The sequence below is a fragment of the Sesamum indicum genome, unplaced genomic scaffold, assembly GCF_000512975.1.
Source record: "Sesamum indicum cultivar Zhongzhi No. 13 unplaced genomic scaffold, S_indicum_v1.0 scaffold00252, whole genome shotgun sequence".
Lineage (NCBI taxonomy): Eukaryota > Viridiplantae > Streptophyta > Magnoliopsida > Lamiales > Pedaliaceae > Sesamum > Sesamum indicum.
Genome location: NW_011628146.1, coordinates 34,789 through 60,575, shown reverse-complemented (window position 1 = coordinate 60,575; position 25,787 = coordinate 34,789). Strand labels below are relative to the sequence as shown.

Sequence of the window (25,787 nt, the reverse complement as noted above, 5' to 3'; positions counted from 1 at the left end):
GGTAATGGTAATAATCCTGTATTCTGGATGCAAGTATTAAAATCTTCCATGGCCATTCGAATATCTCCTGATACACCACAGATTTCACTAAGGTCTCGCACTGTATTGAAATCCCCTCCAACAAGCCACGGAATATCAGCACTCTGCATAGCAATAGTCTCCATGGAGTCCCATAACGCCCTCCTCTCTACCAACTCATTTGCCCCATAGATAACAGTAATAGCAATGGATTTAATTAAAAGCAATGTTGATACAGTCATAAAGCATAAAAAAAGCAGCTAAGTGTGGAAGTATGCCTCACAGAGTTTCCCGACAACTTGATGGCACAGAGCTCTCATGAAAGTCATTGTAAGAAAGATCAATTCGGCTGCGCATGAAGAAATAATTGTGTTAGATTGTATCTCAAGTACTTGAAGCTACTGAACTAAAATTTGTTTTTCTTTTAATTGTTGGTCCAATGCAGCATTTCAGTAATTTAAATTCCACCAAAATTAATAATCCATTAAGTACCCAACCTAAATAATGCTTCCATGTTATTTTCAATTTTACTACAAAAGTTTCTGATTTGAGTTTGATTACGCACCCAACCAGATTCAGATTAGGTTAATTTTACTTCTTTATTTGCAAAAATAGAGCAGTTCACTTCTGAATGTGTCAAGATTGTTTTTACTAAAAGAATACTAAGTCTGATAAAGATAAAATAAAGAGAAAAATATGTGAATAACAAAAGGATAATATGTCCAACAGAGCAAAAGAAACCATTAAATTATAAGGATCATTTGCCATATTGAAAGCTACAAGAAGCAAAAAATTGGCATACTATTTGGCATCTCTGTTCTTGATCCAATCTGGAATTGGCCCAGTGAGAAAGTTACCAGTCAGATACCTAACCATTATGACAGAAACAAACATGCTCAAAACAAAAAATTTAGCAAGGTAGACATGAAGCAGTCATGATAATTCACAAAATTTTGCAGTATGCAACTTATAACGAAGTGAAAGTTTATTGGTAGTGCGTGGATTCAGTGACAAGCTGAACACTAATCCATGCTTGCCAAAAGCAGGATTCAGATTGCATACAAAAAAATGCATAGTCAATATCCATGCTTACTTTTCTGTATAAATGAATGAATGACCAATGCACACTGTGAACCATGAGAATAAACTGAATACTGTTTAGTTACATACATGATCTCTAGCCCTGACAGAGCTTCAAGATTTGGAATCTCTCCTTCCAACTTGTTGAAACAGATCCCTGTGCCAGTAAATAATACGTGTATCTAATAATCAACTTCAGAAGAACATGAAAAGGAGAATTTATCGAACAAGACAGAAGATAGTGAGATATGTGCAAAACAGAACGAAAGAAAACAAGGGCACAAAGATTCTGGAAGCACAGATCATTAGACAAGATTATAGTGCTCATTGTGCAATATCTTGTTAGTGACTATTTCTTTTGTCTCTTGAGTTTGTTTAACAGATTGAGAGTCTAAGTGATTCCTGGCCTTACACAACATGCAAGAAAGTATTTTGTAATGTCAACGCTGCCATCCAACTCAAACTAACCAACTTTTGTGTCTGAGACTTAAACAATTATGAGTTTAAAACCAGATCAAGCAAATTTGACTACATTTGCAGGCCAACACAATTCTTCTCCTCATGCTGGGACACAAGAAATATTGGACAAAGGTCTATTTTTGTAGAGAAAGGGAAGAGATAAATGAGATTTCCAGATCCTGAAAAGAACTTCGAGGAGAAAAGGTCTGTGAAACTTCTTGTACAAAGTTCTCATGAAGATCCAATATTAAAATTGTAAAAAGCGAAACAACAGAGATCATTAAGTACCGGCAGTGTGTTCAAAATAAAATTGGCACAAAATTGAATAATCTAGAACATAAAGAAAGAGAAAAGGAAAGTAGGATTAAAGGTTACAGAATCATCAAAGCTGACATCTTCACCAAGTAACTAGGAATTTTCCCCGAGATATTACAGCTTCTTAACATCCTGCATTCTTAGAACAACTTTTTCAGTTAAATTGTTACAAAAGAAACAATCAAAATACACTGATGGTTTTGAATGTACACTTTTACTCACAACTTGTTCATTTTTATCATGTCCTTTAGCGGTGGAAACTGTGAAGCTCCTCCATTCAAGTCGCTGATCCTTCTGCAGAGAGATCATACTAACAATAATTCATGACCACAAGGTGTGGTAAAAAACAATAAGATTATTTTCAACGATTCTTGAAGACATTTCGGGGGTGATCTGAGAAGGTAATTCGCTCACAGTTCACTTAAGTTCTTCAAGACTGAGATGCTAGAAGGAATTGGTCCTTCAAAACCACTGGCCTGCAGCTCTCTGTCGGTAATGAACATAAATAAGGAAAAAGACCAAAATTTTGCACTATGAAAATATTTGTGGATAGGACTTACAACTTTTGGAGGTTTGTCCAACTCCAGAGACTTGGTATCTTTCCAATGAAGTTGTTGCTGCTAAGCCTACTGCGTGCTCCAACAGAATTATGTATTAGTTTAACGATAACAAATAATAGAAACTTATTGCATTTTCTCATGTCAAAGCTTCTCTAAGATACTTACAGTTCTGTCAGCTTCTTGAGGTTATTTAATTCCATTGGCAATTCACCTGTGAGATTATTAGCACTCAGAATGCTGCATTAGCCAAAAAGGAGAAAGGTATTACTTTATAAGGATGTAAATTAAGACTTTACTTCCAATCGGTTAATCAAATAGCATAAATGGTCAAGAAGATCTAACAGGTTCTCCAATTTGGTCAATTTCCCAAGCTCAGCTGGAACCATCCCGTTAAACAGGTTGTTCTCCAGGGACCTGAAAATTGAGTACTTCTCAAAATTAGATGAGCATTTCGTATTATATCAATCAAATATTAAACTAAGCACTTGCGTTTTAAAAAGCTTCCTTGTGCATGCCACAAGAAAGGAAGAAAGAGACTGAGAAGAAACTACTCACATATATACAAGCGTAGTAATGTTTCCCAGATATTCCGGTAGAGGCCCAGATAAACGGTTAACAGTGACAGACCTGCAGAAGCTTCATGGATAAAACAACGAATAGGACATTGTAGGATAAGATTTAAATTGCAGGTGGAGCTCACATGTACTTCAATTTGGTCAATGCCCATTCCGGTGGGATAGTACCACTGAGGTAGTTGCGAGTCAGGTCGCTGTAGCCAATAGATATGTCAGAAATATAGTTATTTTACATAGATATCTGAAGGTCAATTTCTTGATACATTGTCTTAAGGAACGGTAGCTTTGCCAGGGAGGGTGGGAGGACACCTGCTAAATCCTGTCCCTTAAGAAATCTGTTGTCAAGCAAACAAAGGTTTTCTCATTACACAATACACCAAGAACCATAGACGATAGGTAGAGGCGCAATGAAGAGAATTTTTTATATTCAATACAGAATTTGGTGCTATATTGGTAAATACTGGACAACCAGTTGAAGATTGTCAATTCAAACCGATTTTACAAAATCAGACAGCAAAGAGTCCATCTATAGCTACTTCAAAGTCAAGAGAGCAGCTGCTCACACACTCTTTAAATTGCATTTGTGATTGAAAAAGAGTTTAAGCAAGTATGGACTACTTCTAGATTAATACCACAATAATTGAACAAAAATTTCCTTGAGCAAGAAAACTTACATTTTTTCCACATGACATACTTCACCAGGATAAGAACAATTACAAATGACAGAATTGTTGTACCATGGCATGTCATTCCTTTTTGGCGTTGTCCAGTTTGAGTTCCCATCACAAGGATTTAGGTTGAAGTCCCAATCCTTTTTGCCCAACTGAACAGCTACTTCACGAAGAGCATTCTCTGCAAGATAAAACTTGTCGCTGAGATTAAAAGATGAACTGACGCTAGTTGAGAGAGATATTGTTTCAAAGCAAGTAAAAGTGTATATAGAAATATATTTCAACAGCCATTAGGCTCACGTTGGGATGAGAGTTCAAAAGTTTCATGCATTACCGCAACAATCTCATGAACAAAAATGATAAAAAAGGACTAAAACATAAGCAAAGAGAACCTACTTTCTTCCTCAAGGAGATGGCCATTCTGTGCTAAAACAGTGCCTTCCAGGCAAAGAGAAACCATTAAGGTTATGAAGGTGAAGGATTTTCGTATTTCAAAAACTGTTAGCATCTTCCTTTAATTTGAAACTCCCTTGGCTGAAAGATGCATGTTGAATATGATATATACACACACACGCAGACACTGACCAAGGACGAGACATTCATTTAATAACTTTAGGCAAGTAGTGAGACGTGGACTAGGTAGGGGCCATAGGGCCTTGACCTATATGCCAATAATGCAAGATACTTATAACTGTTTTTGGATTCGTTTTCGGCCAATCTCCGAAACTGATCCAATGTTTGGCTTTATTTTTTAAGGTTGTTTTAGACTATTTTATAATGTTACGAACAGATTGTCACTGTTCACAATTCTCTCTCTTGTTTTCAGTCGTTTCTTCTCCATGGTATCTCCAACTGTGCAGTCATCACACCATCTCATCATTGTCCCCTCTAACAAAATAACTCCTTCCTTTCCTTCCCTGAGCGAGAGCCTGGTTTTGAGGAACGGGCCGCCGGGTTTCCTATTTTTTTCGCTGGTGAATGATTTCACTTTTACACATAAAACCACTTAACCAAGGAAATGCATTTGCTATTCTTTTAGAAGCTCTGGTTTCTGGGTTCAAATTCTGGAGTAGCCTATGCTTATGTTTCAAATTTGGAGACTCAGGCATTCCGACATTTCTAGTATCTTGGCTTGTAATCCTGTATTTAGTGAGTGTTGTTTATGTTTGAAGCTCCATCACATGTAGAGACAATGCATTAAAATTCAAAGTGACATAAAATTCTGCCTCAACCCCCTGTCAACCTCATCCTCCCAAAAGACATTAAGAAAAGACAAGAACAGATATTAAACACCGGTGCAATAAGCTTTAAGTCATGATGAGTAGTATCATTAAGTTCATAGGTAGAAAGAAAACGAAGTGATAAAAAATTTGGGGAATTGACAATAACCAAAAGGGCCCACATCTGAATTCTATCACATGAACTGGTCAACCAGCCTTACATAACTTTCACTCTCCCACCACCACTGACTTCCTCATATTCTACTCCTATGATTAACACATCAAAATAAGACATACATAACCATAACCAGGAAACAGAATTCAATTGATAGGAGCGTTAGGGTTTACTATGAACAGCAACCTGAAATCAACGTCCTTTTCTCTGACTATTTATCCCTTTCACATGCCAGAAGGACTAAAATTCAGCACGAAATTAAGAATCATAAATGCTTTTGCAGTAGTACCCTTCATCATTCTAACATGCAAACACAATTCTATGGTGGGTCTGTGGAAGACTATTTTGGTAGACTTCTCGTGTCCATTTATTGGTTCTTGAACAAAAGAAATTTCTGCACAAACATTCAAACATAGTAGACTTCTCGTGTCCATTTATTGGTTCTTGAACAAAAGAAATTTCTGCACAAACATTCAAACATAGTAAAATTAGGGATTAAAACAAAAATAAATAAGAGAGGGCAACCAGCATTAATCAGATTCAGACTTCTTTTACTCTTCAGCCAGACTGATGATACCGCTGCATCACACGCAAATTCACAAATTCCGGAAATGTCGGCATTAAGAAATTACCGTGCCATATAGTAAAAATGCGTTCAGGTAATTGCCATTTTTATTTTTCACACCTGTTCAAATTATTTTAGTACAATTTGCGTGTGAAAATTCTTTAATTTTTTCAGAAAAAGAAAAGAAGATGAGAGAAGAATTACACACTTAAACGTCCTCCACAATAATATAATTCTACTTTTCTCACTCAAATTTTAGCAATTACATCAAATTAAAAATTACCTCTAAAAGTACTATAAATGTAATGCGTATATACATTAAAATACAGCAAATCTAAGAAAATAAAACGAAGTGCACGTCACTTAAGGTGAATTTAATGCAAATATTTTCCTGAGAAAATTACTCGTACAAGAACACAAATTCTCTCCTACAACAATTACAGAAGAAAGACAACAGTCATCATTTCTACAATATAAATCCCTCGCCAGTGTAAAAATCAAATTATAAATTTACAGTAGGTGGAAATTCCACCATTCAAAAATAAAATACATAGTAGCATCAATATGATATAGAATCTCTACTGATTTCATTAAACCCAGAGGTTGATGAAGAAAAACCTGCATCGGTTCGTATCGTTGTTGAATTCTGCGACTGGCTCCAATTAGCGCTTTGGTTTCGCCTCTCTTGGTGGAAGTCTTTGACGGCTTTAAACCTCACATCATTATTATATGGACTTCCCACAGTAATTATGTCTGGAATTACCATTTTCCCTTCAAGCATTTGCACTACCTCCGACATTGTAGGCCTGACGGATGGAGTTGCATTTGTGCACAGAAGTGCTACTTTCACCACCCTATCTATTTCCTCTGTGTCGGCACGAGAACCCAACCTCTCATCAACGAGTTCATCGATCTTTTTACTTTCTTGCAAGTGATTAGCCTGCAATATCATAGTTTTATGTTGTAACTTCATAGTTTGCGAGAAGCTTGACATGATTATCAAAGTACGATAAAGGTAAGAGGTGAAGAATGCTTTATTACCCAATCCAGAAGGCAAATGAAATTATGACTTGGCATATAATTGTTGTTGCTTTTGCCACTAACAATTTCCAGAAGCACAACTCCGAAGCTGTAAACATCTGCTTTGTCAGTCAGATACCCCCATAGTGCATATTCAGGCGCCATATATCCTCTGCAATAAAGATAAAAGGATTAAGGTGAATTTAATCGAACTGACCAATATCTTAATGTACGAGATGAAACTCACATTGTTCCAGCAATTTTCGTGCTAATATGAGTCTTTTCATCTTCATTAAGCCTAGCCAATCCAAAATCTGATATTTTGGGATTAAGATCTTTATCTAGCAGCACGTTAGTTGCCTTAATGTCCCGATGAACAATTTTCAATCTTGATTCCTCATGGAGAAAAGCTAATCCTCTTGCAATGCCAATACATATCTGGAATCTCGTGGCCCAATCTAGCATCAATTGGTTTTCGTTTGAATCTGAAGAACGATCTAGTAGCCAGATGTCATCATTGAGTAAATACAGCAGAAAAATAATATGACAACAGAGATTTATGGAATAAGCCAAAACTTTACCAAACAAAACATGGGCGAGGCTGTTGTTCTCCATATACTCGTATACCACAAGCAATTGATCTCCTTCTATGCAGCATCCATAGAGCTTCACAAGATTTGGGTGTTGTAAGCAAGAGATCATGCCAATCTCATTTAAAAATTCTCGATTCCCTTGTCTTGATCTAGAGGAGAGCTGCTTTACAGCAATTATGGTACCATCGGGCAGTAGACCCTGCAACAGTTTCGTGCATTAGAAGAGAGGAACCAATAAACTGCATAGAATAAACAATCTTTCAGCAGAAACAGCACCTTGTACACGGGGCCAAAGCCACCTTCTCCAATCTTGTTTGCAGCATCAAAGTTGTTGGTAGCAGCTCTAATTTGTTTGAGAGTAAAAGCAACTGTCTGCAATTCTAGACCTTCAAAATCTGTCCACGAAAAGCATAAAATGAACCGTTAGTTGCACCCCTGTTCACATTTGAGAGACAGGCTGTGATTGGATGAGACATTGTTTTCATAAAATTTTCTTATGGAAATTCTTCTTTTAATACATGCATTTGTTAACATAAAATCGTGGCATACCTTTTCCAACTCTTTTTCTGCCTTTTAAGTAACCTTTCCACCAGAGTATACCCAATATTAAGAGAACGACACACACTGCCAAAACTGCAGCTATTATATAAGCAGTTACGTTCTTCTTGTTGCCATCCGAACAAATTCTAAAATCTGCAGAAAAAGATAGACAAACAAAATAATCCTTTATCGAACAAGACCAGTGGGTTATAGCCAGGTTGATGGTATTATGTCACACTTAAGCTGAGTAAACCAGAAACGCATGCAACCAAGAGATCACGAGAATAAACATAATGAAAGGTAAAGAAGGCAAGACATCAAACTGCATAAGCGCACGCTCTCAAGCAAAAGATTTCTTTTGAAACTTTGGCATACACGGCGATCCCTCCAATGTTTTGAGATGGATTTTAACACATAATACAACAAATTTCAAACTGAACCTTGAGGCGTACTTTATATGTACTGAAATTATGCCAAATCAAGTCTCACATTATAGAATAAATTTGAATTAAAAGATAAAACAATGATGTAGAGAAAAAAAAACAAAAAAAAAATGGAAACACTCACTTGGATTGACTGAAATAGCTGATATAAGAGAACCATAATCTCCTCTGTTGGGGATCCGTGTAGTCCCTCTACCAGCCCAGTAAAAGCGGATCTCCAATGAACTATCTGTCACTGTGACATTAAAATACCTCACAACAGGCTTGCGAGCTCCACGGGCCTCTTCTTCAATGTTAAAACCTTCCCAAACTAATTTCTCCTGATATCACAAAAGGATCAGAAGAAAAGCAACAAAGCCACTTGTTGATATGCTGTGTCCTATTCATATTGAAACAACCTGGATATGTATATCAAACATCCGCCTTCCAAGGCTGTTATATGTACTGTCATTTGTGAAGAGAATTTCAGCAAAGTGCAGGCTGACATTGTAATTCCCATTCTCCAGGCAATAATGGAAATATGTAAGTGAAAGAGGGCTAAGGCGTGCTGTACTGTACAAGTCGGAGAGATCTGAAGTCGGTGTAATTCTGATAGAACGTGAATTCTGGTAATTAGGTTCATCTAAGAAGTCACCAGTACTAGTAAAGCCCCAGTAGTTACCACTTAAATATGCTGCAGAATCACCTCCAGCATCTCCTTCATATATAACTCTTCTATTGCTTTCTAGTCAAATCAAATCATCCCCACCACAATTAACATGCAGAGAACATTTATCTGCCAGAGGCAAGCACAATATTCTTGATTACAAATTCAAGCTCTTAAAGTCTTGCACACAACATAGAGTTATTGGAAGACTATATAACCTTAAAATCAACTTAATTATGAAAATGCTAAGGAGCCCCACAGAGTTCTCATTTTGCTTAGGTATATCAGTCTAGGGGGTTTTGTTACAAATTTTAAGTGCAGCAAGAGTCTGGCCTTAAGTGTAGATAGGAGTTCCTAAAGTAGAACAGTCCAAGAAGTTCCCAGTGTCTGCTGAAAACCAAAAGTAGACTGTTATCATTTGAAGGAGGAGATTGGTAGCATTTCCTTCAAGTTCTTAGTGCAGACACAAAGCCAAAGATTTATTCAGGTGAGGTGGGCTTTATGTTTTTAGTAACATGTAAAATTTTGTAAAATTCAAATTCCACTGTACTTTTATCTTTATCTTTACCTATTCAGGTTTGATTAAGTACTATCCAAATTCATCTTTTGTTGAGTTAAAGAAACATCACTTCAGAAAAGAACTTGTATTTAAGTTTTCAAAAGGGGGAAAAAGGATAGCGTACTTACATTTAGGGCAGACTACATCCCGAGCACAAGGAAGGATTCGTTGTCTGTTTCACATTACGGGTAAGAAACAGTTAGCATGAGAGATGTACTTGGGTGTATCACTAATTTGCTCTATTCTCTATTGGCCATATCAGTATTCTTCTAAAAGCAGTAAGGAAAAAAGGGCATCTTACAATGCATTCGATGTAGATGAGCCTTTAAACAAGTTGACATCACGATTCCTGCTACAGGGAAAATAACGCAAAAAATTAATGTCACAAGAGTCAAAGTTAGTCGTGATATAATGGGTAAAATTTAGTGGTTATTCTGACATATTTGATTGACAAGCAGGTTCATCTGGCCCTCGCAAAGTAAAATTGTTGTAGGAAAGATCACTGCAGTATCAACAAAAGAAAGATATTATTATCTGGATTATTTAAATAATAAGAATGCTATAAAGAGCATCCTACAACTTTTGAAGATAGCAATAGTTAAGAGTTCTTTGAAGAGTTTTCCCATTGGCCATTCATGCACAAAAAGAATTGACCACATGCTTTTGTGGTGAGGCCACAGTATTATTTCAACAAGCAGCGATGATGTCAGTATCCTTCCATCTTATGTTTTGAATGTCTCACAAGAGACATTAGCTTTTAGAAGTAATTGAGATATTCAAAAAACTTACTTTCAAGTTTATGGTAGGAAATCGAGTTTGAATTTGAGCTTTTTGAAACAATGGAGGTGAGATGTTGAGCATAAAAGTGAATTTCATTAAATAGCATCATCACAATCTGCCTTCTCCCTCCTCACCCTGCCACAACCCCCTCTCTCCAAAATAAAAACCCCGAAGAAGGAAAGAAAGCCTGAGTTGCATACAAGGTGAAAATGAACTATCCCGCAAGTATTCTGATATAAAACATACATATTGCTCCCATCCTTCAAGAGTGTATCAGGTATGTATCCATTCAACATGTTCCCAGTCACAAACCTGTTTAGACAAATACCATGAAGTAAGAATGACACACAAGCTGAGAAAATGCATGGAGGAAGAAGCTTAAAAGAAGCTCCAAGTATCTGAAAAAGAACTATGTGAAGGGTGGGAATCAATGAGAAAGTAAGAGAAGATAAGTTTGAGCATCATAAAATTCTCATATTCAGTAAGATTATTTGCAACTGAACTAAACCTAATGAAGTGAAAATATTGAAATTTACACTCACACAAGTTTCAGATTTCTTGCGATATGATTTGGAATCTCCCCCACTAACCGATTGAAGCTGACATCCCTGTCAATATCATGAAAACATAATATGGTCAACGAGCAGAAAGCCACTTACCATAGATACTTAAATAGACAATGATTTTTTCTTTAAGAGAAAGTATAACGAGTAATATGAACACGACATGCAGTCAAGGCCCACTAGTAAGGCGATATGATATGACCAAAGACCCTTAGATAGCTCTCCAACCATATTCTGAATCAAGCAGGAGTTGATACGGTAACATGTAAACTTCCAAAGGTACCCATAGCAGAAAGTTACAAGGGCAAAAAGTTTCTAGAAATCCCCAAGAGGATAACCTCCTCTCTGACCATCAACTCAGTTCGAACCATTGCTGATCTTAGCTCGTTAATTTAGAGATATATTAGAAATAGAATAATCAAAACTAGAATTCAAAGTATGACTTCCATTCAGACGTGGAGCCAATGCAAAGATAATGACTAGCTGCTGCTTCTTCTAGCCAATATTTTCTAATGATCTGATTCTTCAATGCTTCAAGTGTATGGTACACAGTTTATTGTACATACACTTATTTTTAAAAAGTTAAGAAAAAATGTGCTACCATGACATGGTTAAGCAAAAGATATCAATTCAGGTGCAAAAAACATGCAAGCTTCTAATATCATAAATATCTACATTGAACTAATTTTGGCCAGGCAAGAACGTTGCAGTTTAATGTCATTTGTCTTAAAATTTGATGAAAATGATCAAAGAATGAGAAGTTGTACATCGTTCAGCCAATAACAACCGTCTCACCAAACACTTAAGAATCTTCATATGTATTCTGAGTGATAGTCAGGTTACTCACAACATTTGCAGAACTCGAAGTCTCCAAACATATGCAGGGATTTCTCCAGTAATGTTACAGTTTCTTAATATCCTATCCATGAAAAGAATGAATGATTTTAGTAGCTTGTAGAGAATGGGGATAACACGGACGCATAGTGCAATATGCAGAGCTATCAGCATACAATGTTACAAGGCCCGGAGTGCTCCTTAGAACTGGAAATTCTTGGGCTGGCCCTTTTAGGTCACTGATTCTCCTGTATGTAGAAATCCATCACAATATCCTTAAGATGAACTGCTACAGAATGCTGGAGGGTAAAAAGGTTAAGGGCAATACTTATGAATATTGTAACTCACAAGTCAGTTAACATATTCAAAAGAGATATGTTTAAGGGAATGGGCCCCTCCAGTCCACTCGCAAACATTTCCCTTCATTGAACATCAAATAAGCAATGTTAGATCGAGAATACTAAGAGAAATTGTCTATAGAAACTCTGCAGTTTTGGGTACACGGAGATCTTACAATTTAGTGAGCTGTTTCCAGTTCGGAATAAAGTCAGGTATTCGTCCACTTAAGTTGTTATCATTTATCCTACTGTAATACAAAAGGAAACCATTGAATACGCCACAGAATTTCAAAAAATTTAATTGAAGAATATTATATTTGTGCTTACAAGTCACTTAAGTTTATTAGATCTGCAAATGAAGAAGGCAATTGCCCTGTTAGTTGGTTGGAGGACAGGATCCTGTAATTCAATGAACAATGTAGCAAAATGAAATTGTCAGTTATGGTTTTCTAGAAAGTAAACTATATAGCCCAGTCTCAGATATGAGATCTTACAAAGTCTTTAAATTTATCAACCTCCCAATGTCAGAAGGAACAGCACCTGAAAATTGGTTTGCCTCGAGGTTCCTGATCATATATCATAAAGTGCGGAAAAAAGTAGTTGTTATCTTTAAATAAACATGTGGAAACATGGAACCACTATAAGATAGCCAACAGCATTTCGCTAGAGGTAAACCATAAATCCAGTTGGGTTGCTTCTCAAATTTTTTGCCCTTTTTCTTATGTGTTCAATACTTGGCCATGCTTTTCAAACGATATGGGGGTGGGGGTCTGTTTCCAATAAGATCATTACGGCACTATTCTTGACATTCTCATTTAATCACCACCTTCAGTTACCAAATCCCTGTCACTGTACAAAAGGGAAGATTAACTGATCACATACAGGTATGTAAGGCTTGTAATGTTTCCCAATTCCTTCGGTATTTCCCCTGATAAACGGTTAACAAGGACAGAGCTGCATAAAAATTTAGCAGCATTGTTAATGATCCATGAGACAACAATGTATTAGAGCTATGTCAAAAGTGCAATATAAATCATACATAAAATTCAACTGCATCGAAGCCCATTCTTTTGGAATTGTACCTCGTAGAAGGTTGTAGGCAAAATCACTGAAAACAAAAAAACTCATAAGTTATGTTGGATCATATTCTTTAAATATGAAAGTCAGCATAAATCACTAAATTTTGAGATCACTAAAGTGGAAACTTACATGTCTCGGAGGTACGGAAGCTTCACGATACCAGGTGGAAGAATTCCAGGAAGATTATAACTCTTAATGACACTGCAATAAATGAAATGTCAACCCAAATCATGAAGAGCCTTGTCAACTGCCCTGGAAAAATCACATGATTTCCTTTGTATTTCTTTGCCATAAATAGGGAAATGGTGATATAAAAAGAGGCCTTACACAAAATACTATGAACTCCACATGAAATAGATCAGATAAACAATATCCATTTCTCATCAAATGCCTAATGAAAAGCCTTCATTCACTTCTGAAAATGAAGTCTATTAAGGTGAACATGGTTTTTTCCTTTTAGAAATAAGAAAGGCCCCACATCTTTCTCGGATGTTATTCGCTTTTCCATACTTGATGAAGGACTGAATACATGACCATCTTTCCAAGAGAAAACTAGTTGAAGAAGACATACTGATATAAGCTGGAGATGTTGCCCAGCTGATGAGAGGATGAGTCATTTTTTATTGTATGAGGTCCATATGGAGACCTCATTTATAGTTGGACATCCATTAAATAAGAACAACGAATAAAACACTGACTGAGCAGTAGTAAGAGATAAGAAATTGGAACCATACATTTTTGTAACATGGCAGACGGTGTTGTTGTTATAGTTGCAATTACATTCAACATAACCCTCTGAGCCACTTGGAGCCGCCGGTGAAATCCCAACCATCTCAACTTCACATAAGTCGGCATCGAATCTCCAGTATGTTGCACCCATATCAGTTACAATTTGTTGGAGAGCATCCACTACAGAGAATATGCACTATCTGTTAGTTTCTTGATCTCTTTAATCACTGCAAAAACTTAAAAAGAGAACTTCAAGATATCATCACTCTGACGCTTTAATTTCTCTTCACTCAATCTTGCTTCTCTGTTACTTCTTGTCTGTTTCTTGAATCAAAAAAACAAGTTCTCGGCGACTCTTGTCAGTATTTTCATCAAGAAAACCAAATTTTCATTCGACCTGGGTTCTTGATTAATTCTTGCATGTTCTCTCTAACCAAGAAAACAAGTTTAATCTTGCTTCTTGGCAGTTCTTGTCAGTTTTTTTCATCAATAAACCAGTCTTCCACTCAATCTCGCTTCCTATTTTTTTTTATTCCAATTTCTTTTCTTAATCAATCTTGTTTCAGGCGAGCAGCCCACAAGATACAAACTTATAGAAAAGAAAATTAAACAAAGAAGAGCAGCAAATCAGTTTCTTACCTTCTTCTTGTGGCACCTGCGACTCAGACAATCTCAGAAACCCGAGACAACAAACCGCAAGAACCCAAGAAACAGCAGTCTTTCTGGGAAGCATCTTCAACCATGGAGATCCAAGAATTCAATGCATAGAAGTACTGTACGAGGGTATATATAATTTAAGGACACTTATAGTATTTGACTACGAGAGCATTCATGTGAACTCCCATGAGAATTTTATATAATACATAAGATACATTATATATATATGTATGTATGTATATATCAGTCCAAAAGGCAAATGCGTAGAGAGAGAAAGGGCAAGCAGACGACAGTATGAGTGACAGAGACCGAATAAAAAGTCCATTGTTTTTTGTTGAATATATAAAGGCGTCACTGAATTATGTTGCCCGTACTATTATTGTTTTGGCTAAATTACAAAATTAAAAACTCAACAAAAAAATTTCTTCTATTTTAAAAATAAGTAAATATTTTTCTGTGTTTTCTAATTCAATATATGCTATTTTTTTTATTTTAAAGTATAATGGCATTAAATTTTTATATCATCTGACTATTATGCCTTTGTATATAATTTTTTTTTCTGTGTTTTCTAATTCAATATATGCTATTTTTTTTATTTTAAAGTATAATGGCATTAAATTTTTATATCATCTGACTATTATGCCTTTGTATATAATTTTTAATTATATATAAATAATTAAATGTTATAAAAAGAGTAACTTAAATAATAATTTAAATTAATTTATAAATTATAATTCACTATAGTTATTTAAGATTTATATCCATGTAAATATCTAAATTTAAATTAAAATTAGTTTATTATTTTTTATAATGTAATTATGAAATAAAAATGTATGTATAAGAAAATATATTTTATCTTTCTGTATTTCTAAAAAAATTTTGAAATAAAAAGTAATAATGTATAATTTTTATACTATAATAAATTTAAATATAATTTATTTAATAATTTTTAATTATTTAATAATTAAATTAGTTGATAATGTATAATTTTTATATTTCATTAATATCGACATTTGTTAGGATATTTAATTTAATTTTAAATTGAAATTATTAAATATTAAAATTTTATATAATATTTTTAAATAAATATATTTAAAATAAAATTTTAATTATTTAGAGAGATAAAAATAAAAAAAATACTCAAGACAAGTTAAAAACAAGTAAAAAATATACAGAAAATAAGTTAAAAATGTCTTACTCTCTTATATATTCATATAAGGGGTACTTTAGTCCAAAATAAAGTAAAATATTAACCAAAATGGCTAAAATCGATAATCAAGTGCACTCCCCATGTATCGACGCCACTTTCCGTCAATTTATAATAGAGTGAGATTTTTTTTACTGGGATTTTGAAAACATGAGGGTTTTTTTGCCTATTTCTAACACACAATTGAGTTTTTTTTCTAATGTAATAAAACAAAGGAAGTAAAATGAAATTTAGCTTATTGTTTTTTACTTTGTTGTCCGGACCCTATTTATCTCGGATTACATCTTTTATTACAACGCTTATTTTATTTTCTATTACTTTTAATATAAACAACATCACATGTAAAAATAATATTATTTTTAATTTTTAATTTTTAAAATAGTAATTAAATTAAAAATATATTTATTCATATCCATTTTACTAAAAATATATTAATCTGATATCACAATTCAATATAAAAATAATTCTATTAAATAATTTCAACATATTTTTTCCACATAAAAATTAATACACATTTTTTAACAGAAAACATAAACGGATAGGCCCTAAAAATACAAAGGTTAAATGTTTTTTAAAATAATGACTACATCACTGTATTAAAATATTAGTAATAGTTCAATATGTTTTTCATAGTTATCAAACTATAGATTACTAACATAAATTAAAATAAATATCCACTATAGCGTGCAATTTAATAATCATTAAATTCATATAAAAATACACATATATATGTAGAAAATTCAACAAAACAACTAGTCTTATCATTGAATAATTATTATACTTTATTTGGGTTGGGTCCCCTGTCAATAATACATGGTTGCTTCTTTCTTGAAAAGTCAACATAAAATTCTAACAATTTTTTAATAAATATAATATATTTTTACCCTGTGTACTTGCACGTGCTAAAAGTCATGAAGATGAGGCAGACGGCGGCTAGTTAATATAAATTTATAAATAAAAAACAAAGCAAACTTGAATTACTATTAAAAAGAAATTGATGAATAAATGATGATGTTTCTAAAAAGCAAGTCGCCATACACGTGGACATCCACGTTCCCTGATCACACGATCCCATTCAAAATTCTCATCAAACTCTAAATCTGCATGTCACCAAACCGGGTGCATACTTTTCAGAGCACTATAATTTGAGATTAATTGTGATAAATAAATACGTCATACACTTTTGAAAAATTTAGAATGACGAAATTTATTTTTATATTTCCTATCGGGTTAGTAACTAAATTCTATTAAGTCAAGTAATCGTGTATTAATATGTTGAATTTCACAACAGGTTGCTGACAGACCTGGTTTAGAAATAAGACAAGTTTATTTATTTTGTAAAGGGTGAATAGCAAATTAATATCACGTGATATCGTAAATGAGCAAATTGTCTCCTATTACCGCAAAAATGATAAAAAGGGACCAAAGCAAAGAGAACCTACTTTCCTCCTCAGGGAGATGGCTATTCTGTGCTAAAACAGTGCTGGCTTCCAGGCAAAGAGAAACCATTAAGGTTATCTAGAAAGACAACAGTGATCTTTTCTACAATATAAATCCCTCTCCAGTGTAAAAATCAAATTTCAAATTTACAGTAGGTGGAAATTCCATCATTCAAAAATAAAATACATCGTTGCATTACTTCCAGCTAGAATAGCATCTCCACTCATCAATATGATATAGAATCTCTACTGATTTCATTAAACCCAGAGGTTGATGAAGAATAATCTGCATCCGTTCGTATCGTTGTTGAATTCTGCGACTGGCTCCAATTAGCGCTTTGGTTTCACCTCGTCTTTAACGGCTTTACCTCACATCCTTGTTATATGGACTTCCCACAGCCATTTTCCCTTCAAGCATTTGCACTGCCTCAGACATTGTAGGCCTGACGGATGGAGTTGCATTTGTGCACACAAGTGCTACTTTCACCACCCTATCTATTTCCTCTGTGTCGGCCCGAGAACCCAACCTCTCATCAACAAGTTCATCCATCTTTTTACTTTCTTGCAACTGATTAGCCTGCGATATCATAGTTTTATATTGTAACTTCATGGTTTGCAAGAAGCTTGACATGATTACCAAAGTACAACAAAAGTAAGAGGTGAAGAAGAATGCTTTATTACCCAATCCAGAAGACAAGTGAAATTATCACTTGGCATATAATTGTTGTTCCTTTTGCCACTAACAATTTCCAGAAGCACGACTCCGAAGCTGTAAACATCTGCTTTCTCAGTCAGATACCCCCATATTGCATATTCAGGCGCCATATATCCTCTGCAACAAAGATGAAAGGATTAAGGTGGATTGATTGAACTGACCAATATCTTAACATACGAGATGAAACTCACATTGTTCCAGCAATTCTCGTGCTAATATGTGTCTTTTCATCTTCATTAAGCCTAGCCAATCCAAAATCTGATATTTTAGGATTAAGATCTTTATCTAGCAGCACATTAGTCGCCTTAATGTCCCGATGAACAATTTTCAATGTTGATTCCTCATGGAGAAAAGCTAATCCTCTTGCAATTCCAATACAAATCTGGAACCTCGTGGGCCAGTCTAGCATCAATTGGCTTTTGTTTGAATCTGAAGAACGATCTAGTAGCCAGATGTCGTCATTGAGTAAATACAGCAGGAAAATAATATGACAACAGAGATTTATAGAATAAGCCAAAATTTTACCAAACAAAACATGGGCGAGGCTGTTGTTCTCCATATACTCATATACCATAACCAATTGATCTCCTTCCATGCAGCATCCATAGAGCTTCACAAGATTTGGGTGTTGTAAGCAAGAGGTCAAGCCAATCTCATTTAAAAACTCTTGGATCCCTTGTCTTGAGCTAGAGGAGAGCTGCTTTACAGCAATTATGGTACCGTCGGGTAGTAGACCCTGCAACACTTTCGTGCATTAGAAGACAGGAATCAATAAACAGCATAGAATAAACAATCTTTCAGCAGAACCAGCACCTTGTGCACGGGGCCAAAACCACCTTCTCCAATCTTGTTTGCAGCATCAAAGTTGTTGGTAGCAGCTCTAATTTGTTTCAGAGTAAAAGCAACTGTCGGCAATTCTAGACCTTCAAAATTTGTCCACCAAAAGCATAAAATGAACCGTTAGTTGCACCCCTGTTCACATTTGAGAGATATAGGCTGTGATTGGACACGAAGTTGTTTTCATAAAATTGTCTTATAGAAATCTTCTTCGAATACATGCATTTGTTGGCATAAAATTTTGGCATACCTTTTCCGACTCTTTTTCTGCCTTTTAAGTAACCTTTCCACCAGAGTATGCCCAATACTAAGAGAACGACACACACTGCCAAAACTGCAGCTATTATATAAGCAGTTACATTGTTCTTGTTGCCATCTGAACAAACTCTAAAATCTGCAGATAAAGATAGATAAACAAAATAATCCTCTATCAAACAAGACCAGTAGGTTATAGACAGGTTGATGGTATTATGTCACACGTAAGCTGCATAAACCAGAAAAGCATGCAACCAAGAGATCTCCGAGAATAAACATTATCAAAGATAAAGAAGGCAAGACCCCAAACTACATATGCGCATGCTCTCAAGCAAAATATTTCTTTTGAAACTTTGGCATACATGGGGATCACTCCAATGTTTTGAGATGGATTTTAACACATAATACGACAAATTTCAAACTGAACCTTGAGGCATACTTTATATGTACTCAAATTATGACAAAATCAAGTCTGACACTATAGAATAAATTTTAATTAGAAGATAAAACAATGATGTAGAGAAAAATATGAGAAAGTGAAAGAGGGCTAAGGCGTGCTGGACTGTACAAGTCGCAGAGATCTGAAGTCGGTGTAATTGATAGAACGTGAATTCTGGTAATTACGTTCATCTAAGAAGTCACCAGTGCTAGTAAAGCCCCAGTAGTTACCACTTAAATATGCTGCAGAATCACCTCCAGAATCTCCTTCATATATAACTCTTCTATTCCTTTCTTTAATAGCCAAATCATCCTCATCACAATTAACCTGCAGAGAACATTTATCTGCTAGAGGCAAACATAATATTCTTGATTACAAATTCAAGCTCTTAAACTAGTTATCGGAAGACTATATAACCTTAGAATCAACTTAAATATGAAAATGCTAAGGAGCCCCAAAGAGTACTCATTTTGCTTAGAAATATCACTCTAGGGGGTTTTGTTACAAATTTTAAGTGCAGCAAGAGTCTGGCCTTAAGTATAGATAGGAGTTCCTAAAGTAGAACTGTCCAAGAAGTTCCCAAGTGTCTGCTGAAAACCAAAAGTAGACTGTTATCATTTGAAGGAGGAGATTTGTAGCATGAATCTGTAAGTGAAAAAGAAATATGAAGTCCTTCAAGTTCTTAGTGCAGAGACAAAGCCAAAGATTTATTCAGGTGGAGTGGGCTTTATGGTTTTAGTAACATGTAAAATTCAAAGTCCACTGTACTTCTATTTTTATCTTTACATATTCCAGTTTGATTAAGTACAAACAGAATTCATCTTTTGTGGAGTTAAAGAGACATATCACTTCAGAAAAGTACTTGTATTAAAGTTTTCAAAAGGGGGAAAAAAGGATAGCGTACTTACATTTAGGGCAAACTACATCCCTAGCACAAGGAAGGATTCGTTGTCTGTTTAACATTAAGGGAAAGAACAGTTAGCATGAGAGATGTACTTGGCTATATCACTGCTTTGCTCTATTCTCTATTGGCCATATCAGTATTCTACTAAAAGCAGAAAGAAGAAAGGGAATCTTACAATCCATTTGATGTAGATGAGCCTTCAAACAAGTTGACATCACGATTCCTGCCACAAGGAAAATAAAGCAAAAGATTAATGTCACAAGAGTCAAAGTTAGTCGTAATGGGTAAAATTTAGTGGTTTTCCTGACATGTTTGGTTGACAAGCATGTTCGTCTGGCTCTTGCAAAGTAAAATTGTTGTAGGAAAGATCACTGCAGTATCAGCAAAAGAAAGATGTTATTATCTGGATTATTTAAATAATAAGAATGCTATAAGAGCATCCTACAACTTTTGAAGATAGCAATCGTTAAAGTTCTTTGAAGAGTTTTCCCATTGGCCATTCATGCACAAAAAGAATTGACCACAGTATTATTTTAACAAGCAGTGCTGATGTCAGTATCCTTCCATCTTATGTTTCGAATGTCTCACAAGAAACATTAGCTTTTAGAAGTAATTGAGATATTCCAAAGAACTTAATTTCAACTTTGTGGTAGGAAATCGAGTTTGAATTTGAGCTTTTTGAAACAATGGAGGTGAGTTGTTGAGCATAAAAGTGAATTTCATGAAATAGCATCACCACAATCCGCCTTCTCCCTCCTCACCCTGTCACAACCCCCTCTCTCCAAAATAAAAAGCCCGAAGAAGGAAAGAAAGCCTGAGTTGCATACAAGGTGAAAATGAACTATCCAGCGAGTATTATGGATATAAAACATACATATTGCTTCCATACTTCAAGAGTGTATCAGGTATGTATACATTCAACATGTTCCCAGTCACAAACCTGCTTACACAAATACCATGAAGTAAGAATGATACACAAGCTTAGAAAATGCAGGCAGGAAGAAGCTTAAAAGAAGCTCCAAATATCTAAAAAAGAACTATGCGAAGGGTGGGAATAAAGGGGTAAGTAAGAGAAGATAAGTTTGATTTGTCATAAAATTCTCATATTCAGTAAGATTATTTGCAACTGAACCAAACGTAATGAAGTGAAAATATTGAAATTTACACTCACACAAGTTTCAGATTTCTTGCGATATGATTTGGAATCTTCCCCACTAACCGATTGAAACTGACATCCCTATCAATATCATGAACACATAATATATTCAACAAGCAGAAAGCCACATATCATAGATACTCAAATAGACATTGATTTTTATTTAAGAGAAAGTATAACGAGTGATATGAACACGACATGCAGTCGAGGCCCACTAGTAAGGCAACATGATATGACCAAAGACCCTTGGATGAGCTCTCCAACCGCATTCTGAATCAAGCAAGAGTTGATACGATAACATGTAAACTTCCAAAGGTACCCATAGCAGAAAGTTACAAGGGCAAAAGGTTTCTAGAAATCCCCAAGACGATAACCTCCTCCCTCACCATCAACTGAGTTTCAATCATTGCTGATCTTAGCTCATTAATTTAGAGACATATTAGAAATAGAATAATAAAAACTAGAATTTGAAGTATGACTTTTTGTTTCAATTCAGACTTGGAGCCAATGCAATGATAAAGACTAGCTGCTGCTTCTTCTAGCCAATATGATCTGACTCTTGAATGCTTCAAGTGTATGGTACACAGTTTATTGTACATACACATATGTTATAAAACTTAAGAAAAAAATTGCTAACACAACATGGTTAAGCAAAAGATTTCCATTCAGGCGCAAGGAATATCACAAACATGCTTGCTTCTAATATCATAAAAATCTACATTGAAATAATTTTGGCTAGGCAAGAATATTGCAGTTTAATGTCATTTGTCTTAAAATTTGATGAAAATGATCAAAGAATGAAAAGCTGTACATCGTTCAGCCAATAAACAACCGTCCAACCAAACACTTATGAATCATTATATGTATTCTGAGTGATAGTCAGGTTACTCACAATATTTGCAGAAGTCGAAGTCTCCAAATATATGCAGGGATTTCTCCAGTAATGTTACAGTTTCTTAATATCCTATCCAAGAAAAGAATGAATGATTTTAGTAGCTTATAGACAATGGGGATAACAAGGAAGCATAGTGCAACATGCAGTGCTATCAGCATACAACGTTACAAGGCCCGGAGTGCTCCGTAGAACTGGAAATTCTTGGGCCGGCCCTTTTAGGTCACTAATTCTCCTGTATGTAGAAATCCATCACAATATCCTTAAGATGAACTGGTACAGAAATACTGAAGAAGGGTAAAAAGGTAAGGGCAATACTTATGAATGTTGTAACTCACAAGTCAGTTAACATATTCAAAAGAGATATGTTTAAGGGAATGGGGCCCTCCAGTCCACTTGCAAACATTTCTCTTCATGAACATCATATAACCAGTGTTAGATGGAGAATACTAAGTGATATTATCTATAGAAACTCTGCAGTTTAGGGTACATGGAGATCTTACAATTTAGTGAGCTGTTTCCAGTTCTGAATAAAGTCAGGCATTCGTTATCATTTATCCTACTGTAATACAAAAGGAAACCATTGAATACGCCACAGAATTTCAAAAAATTTAATTGAAGAATATTATATTTGTGCTTACAAGTCACTTAAGTTTATTAGATCTGCAAATGAAGAAGGCAATTGCCCTGTTAGTTGGTTGGAGGACAGGATCCTGTAATTCAATGAACAATGTAGCAAAATGAAATTGTCAGTTGTGGTTTCAAGTATCATATTTCTAGAAGGTAAACTATATAACCCAGTCTGAGATATGAGATCTTACAAAGTCTTTAAATTTATCAACCTCCCAATGTCAGCATGAACAGCACCTGAAAGTTGGTTCCCCTCGAGGTTCCTGATCATGTATCATAAAAGTGCAGAAAAAAGTTAGTTGTTATATATAAATAAACATGTGAAAACATAGGAAAAAACATGGAACCTCTATAAGATAGCCAACAGCATTTCACTAGAGGTAAACCATAAATCCAGTTGGGTTGCTTCTCAAATTTTTGCCCTTTTTCTTATGTGTTCAATACTTGGCCATGCTTTTCAAACGATATGGGGGTGGGGGTCTGTTTCCAATAAGATCATTACGGCACTATTCTTGACATTCTCATTTAATCACCACCTTCAGTTACCAAATCCCTGTCACTGTACAAAAGGGAAGATTAACTGATCACATACAGGTATGTAAGGCTTGTAATGTTTCCCAATTCCTTCGGTATTTCCCCTGATAAACGGTTAACAAGGACAGAGCTGCATAAAAATTTAGCAGCATTGTTAATGATCCATGAGACAACAATGTATTAGAGCTATGTCAAAAGTGCAATATAAATCATACATAAAATTCAACTGCATCGAAGCCCATTCTTTTGGAATTGTACCTCGTAGAAGGTTGTAGGCAAAATCACTGAAAACAAAAAAACTCATAAGTTATGTTGGATCATATTCTTTAAATATGAAAGTCAGCATAAATCACTAAATTTTGAGATCACTAAAGTGGAAACTTACATGTCTCGGAGGTATGGAAGCTTCACGATACCAGGTGGAAGAATTCCAGGAAGATTATAACTCTTAATGACACTGCAATAAATGGGATATGAACTCAAATTATGAAGAGCCTTGTCAACTGCCCCGAAAAAATCTCATGAGTTACTTTGTATCTCTTTGCCATAAATAGGGAAATGGTGTTATAAAAGAGGCCTTACACAAAATACTATGAACTCCACATGAAATAGATTAGAAAAACAAATATCCATTTCTCATCAATACCTAATGAAGCCTTCATTCACTGCTGAGAATGAAGTCCATTAAAGTGAACATGGTTTTTTCCTTTTAGAAATAAGAAAGGCCCCAAATATTTCTCGGATGTTGTTCACTTTTCCAGACTTGATGAAGGACTGTATATATGACCATCTCCGGGAAGTTCAACAAAATCTATTCAAGATAGAACAATTTGAAGAAGACATACTGATATAAGCTGGAGATGTTGCGCAACTCATGAGAGGATGAATCATTTTAGATTGTATGAGGTCCATATGGAGATCTCATTTATAGTTGGAAATCTATTAAATAAGAACAATGAATAAAACACTGACTGAGCAGTAGTAAGAGATAAGAAATTGGAACCATACATTTTTGTAACATGGCAGACAGTGTTGTTGTTATAGTTGCAATTACATTCAACATAACCCTCGGAGCCACTTGGAGCCACCGGCGAAATCCCAATCTTCTCAACTTCACATAAGTCGGCATCGAATCTCCAGTATGTTGCACCCATATCAGTGACAATTTCTTGGAGAGCATCCACTACAGAGAAATTCACTATCTATTAGTTTCTTGATCTCTTTAATTACTGCAAAGACTAAAAAAGAGATTTTCAAGATATCATCACTCTGACGCTTTAATTTCTCTTCACTCAGTCTTGCTTCTTGGTTAATTTTTATCTAGTTATTATATCAAGGAAACAAGTCTTTCGTTCAATCTTCTGTTTCTTGAATCGAGAAAACAAGTTCTTCGCAATTTTGTCAGTATTTTCATCAAGAAAACCAAGCTTTCATTCGATCGCGGTTCTTGATTAACTCTTGCATGTTCTTTCTAACCAAGAAAACAAGTTTAATCTTGCTTCTTGGTAGTTCTTGTCAGTTTTTTTCATCAAGAAACCAGTCTTCCACTCAATCTCGCTTCCAGGTAATGCTTATCCCAATTTTTTTTTCTTAATTAATCTTGTTTCAGGGGGGCAGCCCACAAGATACAAACTCATAGAAAAGAAAATTAAACAAAGAAGAGCAGCAAATCAGTTTCTTACCTTCTTCTTGTGGCACCTGCGACTCAGATAATCTAAGAAGCCCGAGACAACAAACCGCAAGAACCCAAGAAACCACAGTCTTTCTGGGAAGCATCTTCAAGCATGGAGCTCCAAGAATCAATGCATATACGTATAGTACGAGGCTATATATAATTTAAGGACACTTTTAGTATTTGAATACGAGAGCATTCATGAGAATTTCCTTGACAAATTTATATATATATATATATATGTATATGTGTGTGTGTTTATGTACACACATATATATATATATATATATATATCAGTCCAAAAGGCAAATTGGTAGACACTAGACAGAGAAAGGGCAAGCAAACGACAGTATGAGTGACACAGACTGAATAAAAAGTCCATTGTTTTTGGTTGAATATAAAGGGATCACTGAATTATGTTATCCGTAGTACAAGTATTGTCTTTGCCGTTTTTGTCCGCTTCCCTATATATATTTATCTAAGTTTATTATTACAGCCTTTGAATTTCCCATTCGACTGTTTGTGTTTTATTTTTAAAATAGTAGTTAAAAAATATATATTTATTTATACGTAATTTTACTATAGATATATTTATTTAACATCGTAATTTAATATAAAATACAATATCATTAAACAATCACATACATATTTATTTCATATGAAAATCAATACGGAATTAACAACACA

General features: G+C 34.9%; 1 protein-coding gene, 1 long non-coding RNA gene and 1 pseudogene across 2 annotated transcripts in view; all 3 read right to left on the bottom strand.

Annotated features, from left to right (window-relative positions):
* Positions 1–4,245, bottom strand: part of LOC105179964 (probable leucine-rich repeat receptor-like serine/threonine-protein kinase At3g14840) — a 7,803-nt gene extending 3,558 nt beyond the window's left edge. Inside the window, exons 1-12 of the mRNA XM_011103626.2 lie at positions 4,075–4,245; positions 3,682–3,859; positions 3,271–3,342; positions 3,133–3,201; positions 2,988–3,059; positions 2,775–2,846; positions 2,598–2,669; positions 2,433–2,501; positions 2,287–2,358; positions 2,095–2,166; positions 1,933–2,004; positions 821–886 (exon numbers count right to left, since the gene is read on the bottom strand). Of these exons, the coding sequence (XP_011101928.2) occupies positions 821–886; positions 1,933–2,004; positions 2,095–2,166; positions 2,287–2,358; positions 2,433–2,501; positions 2,598–2,669; positions 2,775–2,846; positions 2,988–3,059; positions 3,133–3,201; positions 3,271–3,342; positions 3,682–3,859; positions 4,075–4,186 (998 nt within the window). The 5' untranslated portion in view covers positions 4,187–4,245. The remainder of the gene's footprint in view (positions 1–820; positions 887–1,932; positions 2,005–2,094; positions 2,167–2,286; positions 2,359–2,432; positions 2,502–2,597; positions 2,670–2,774; positions 2,847–2,987; positions 3,060–3,132; positions 3,202–3,270; positions 3,343–3,681; positions 3,860–4,074) is intronic.
* LOC110011426 lies at positions 257–1,249 on the bottom strand. The gene is made up of 3 exons (XR_002286431.1): positions 1,189–1,249; positions 821–886; positions 257–367 (listed from the first exon to the last, which is right to left on the bottom strand). It is a non-coding gene; the product is annotated as an uncharacterized LOC110011426 (long non-coding RNA).
* A 1,728-nt stretch (positions 4,246–5,973) lies between the features above and the next one.
* Positions 5,974–25,304, bottom strand: LOC105179960 (annotated as a pseudogene).
* Between the last annotated feature and the right edge of the window lie 483 nt (positions 25,305–25,787).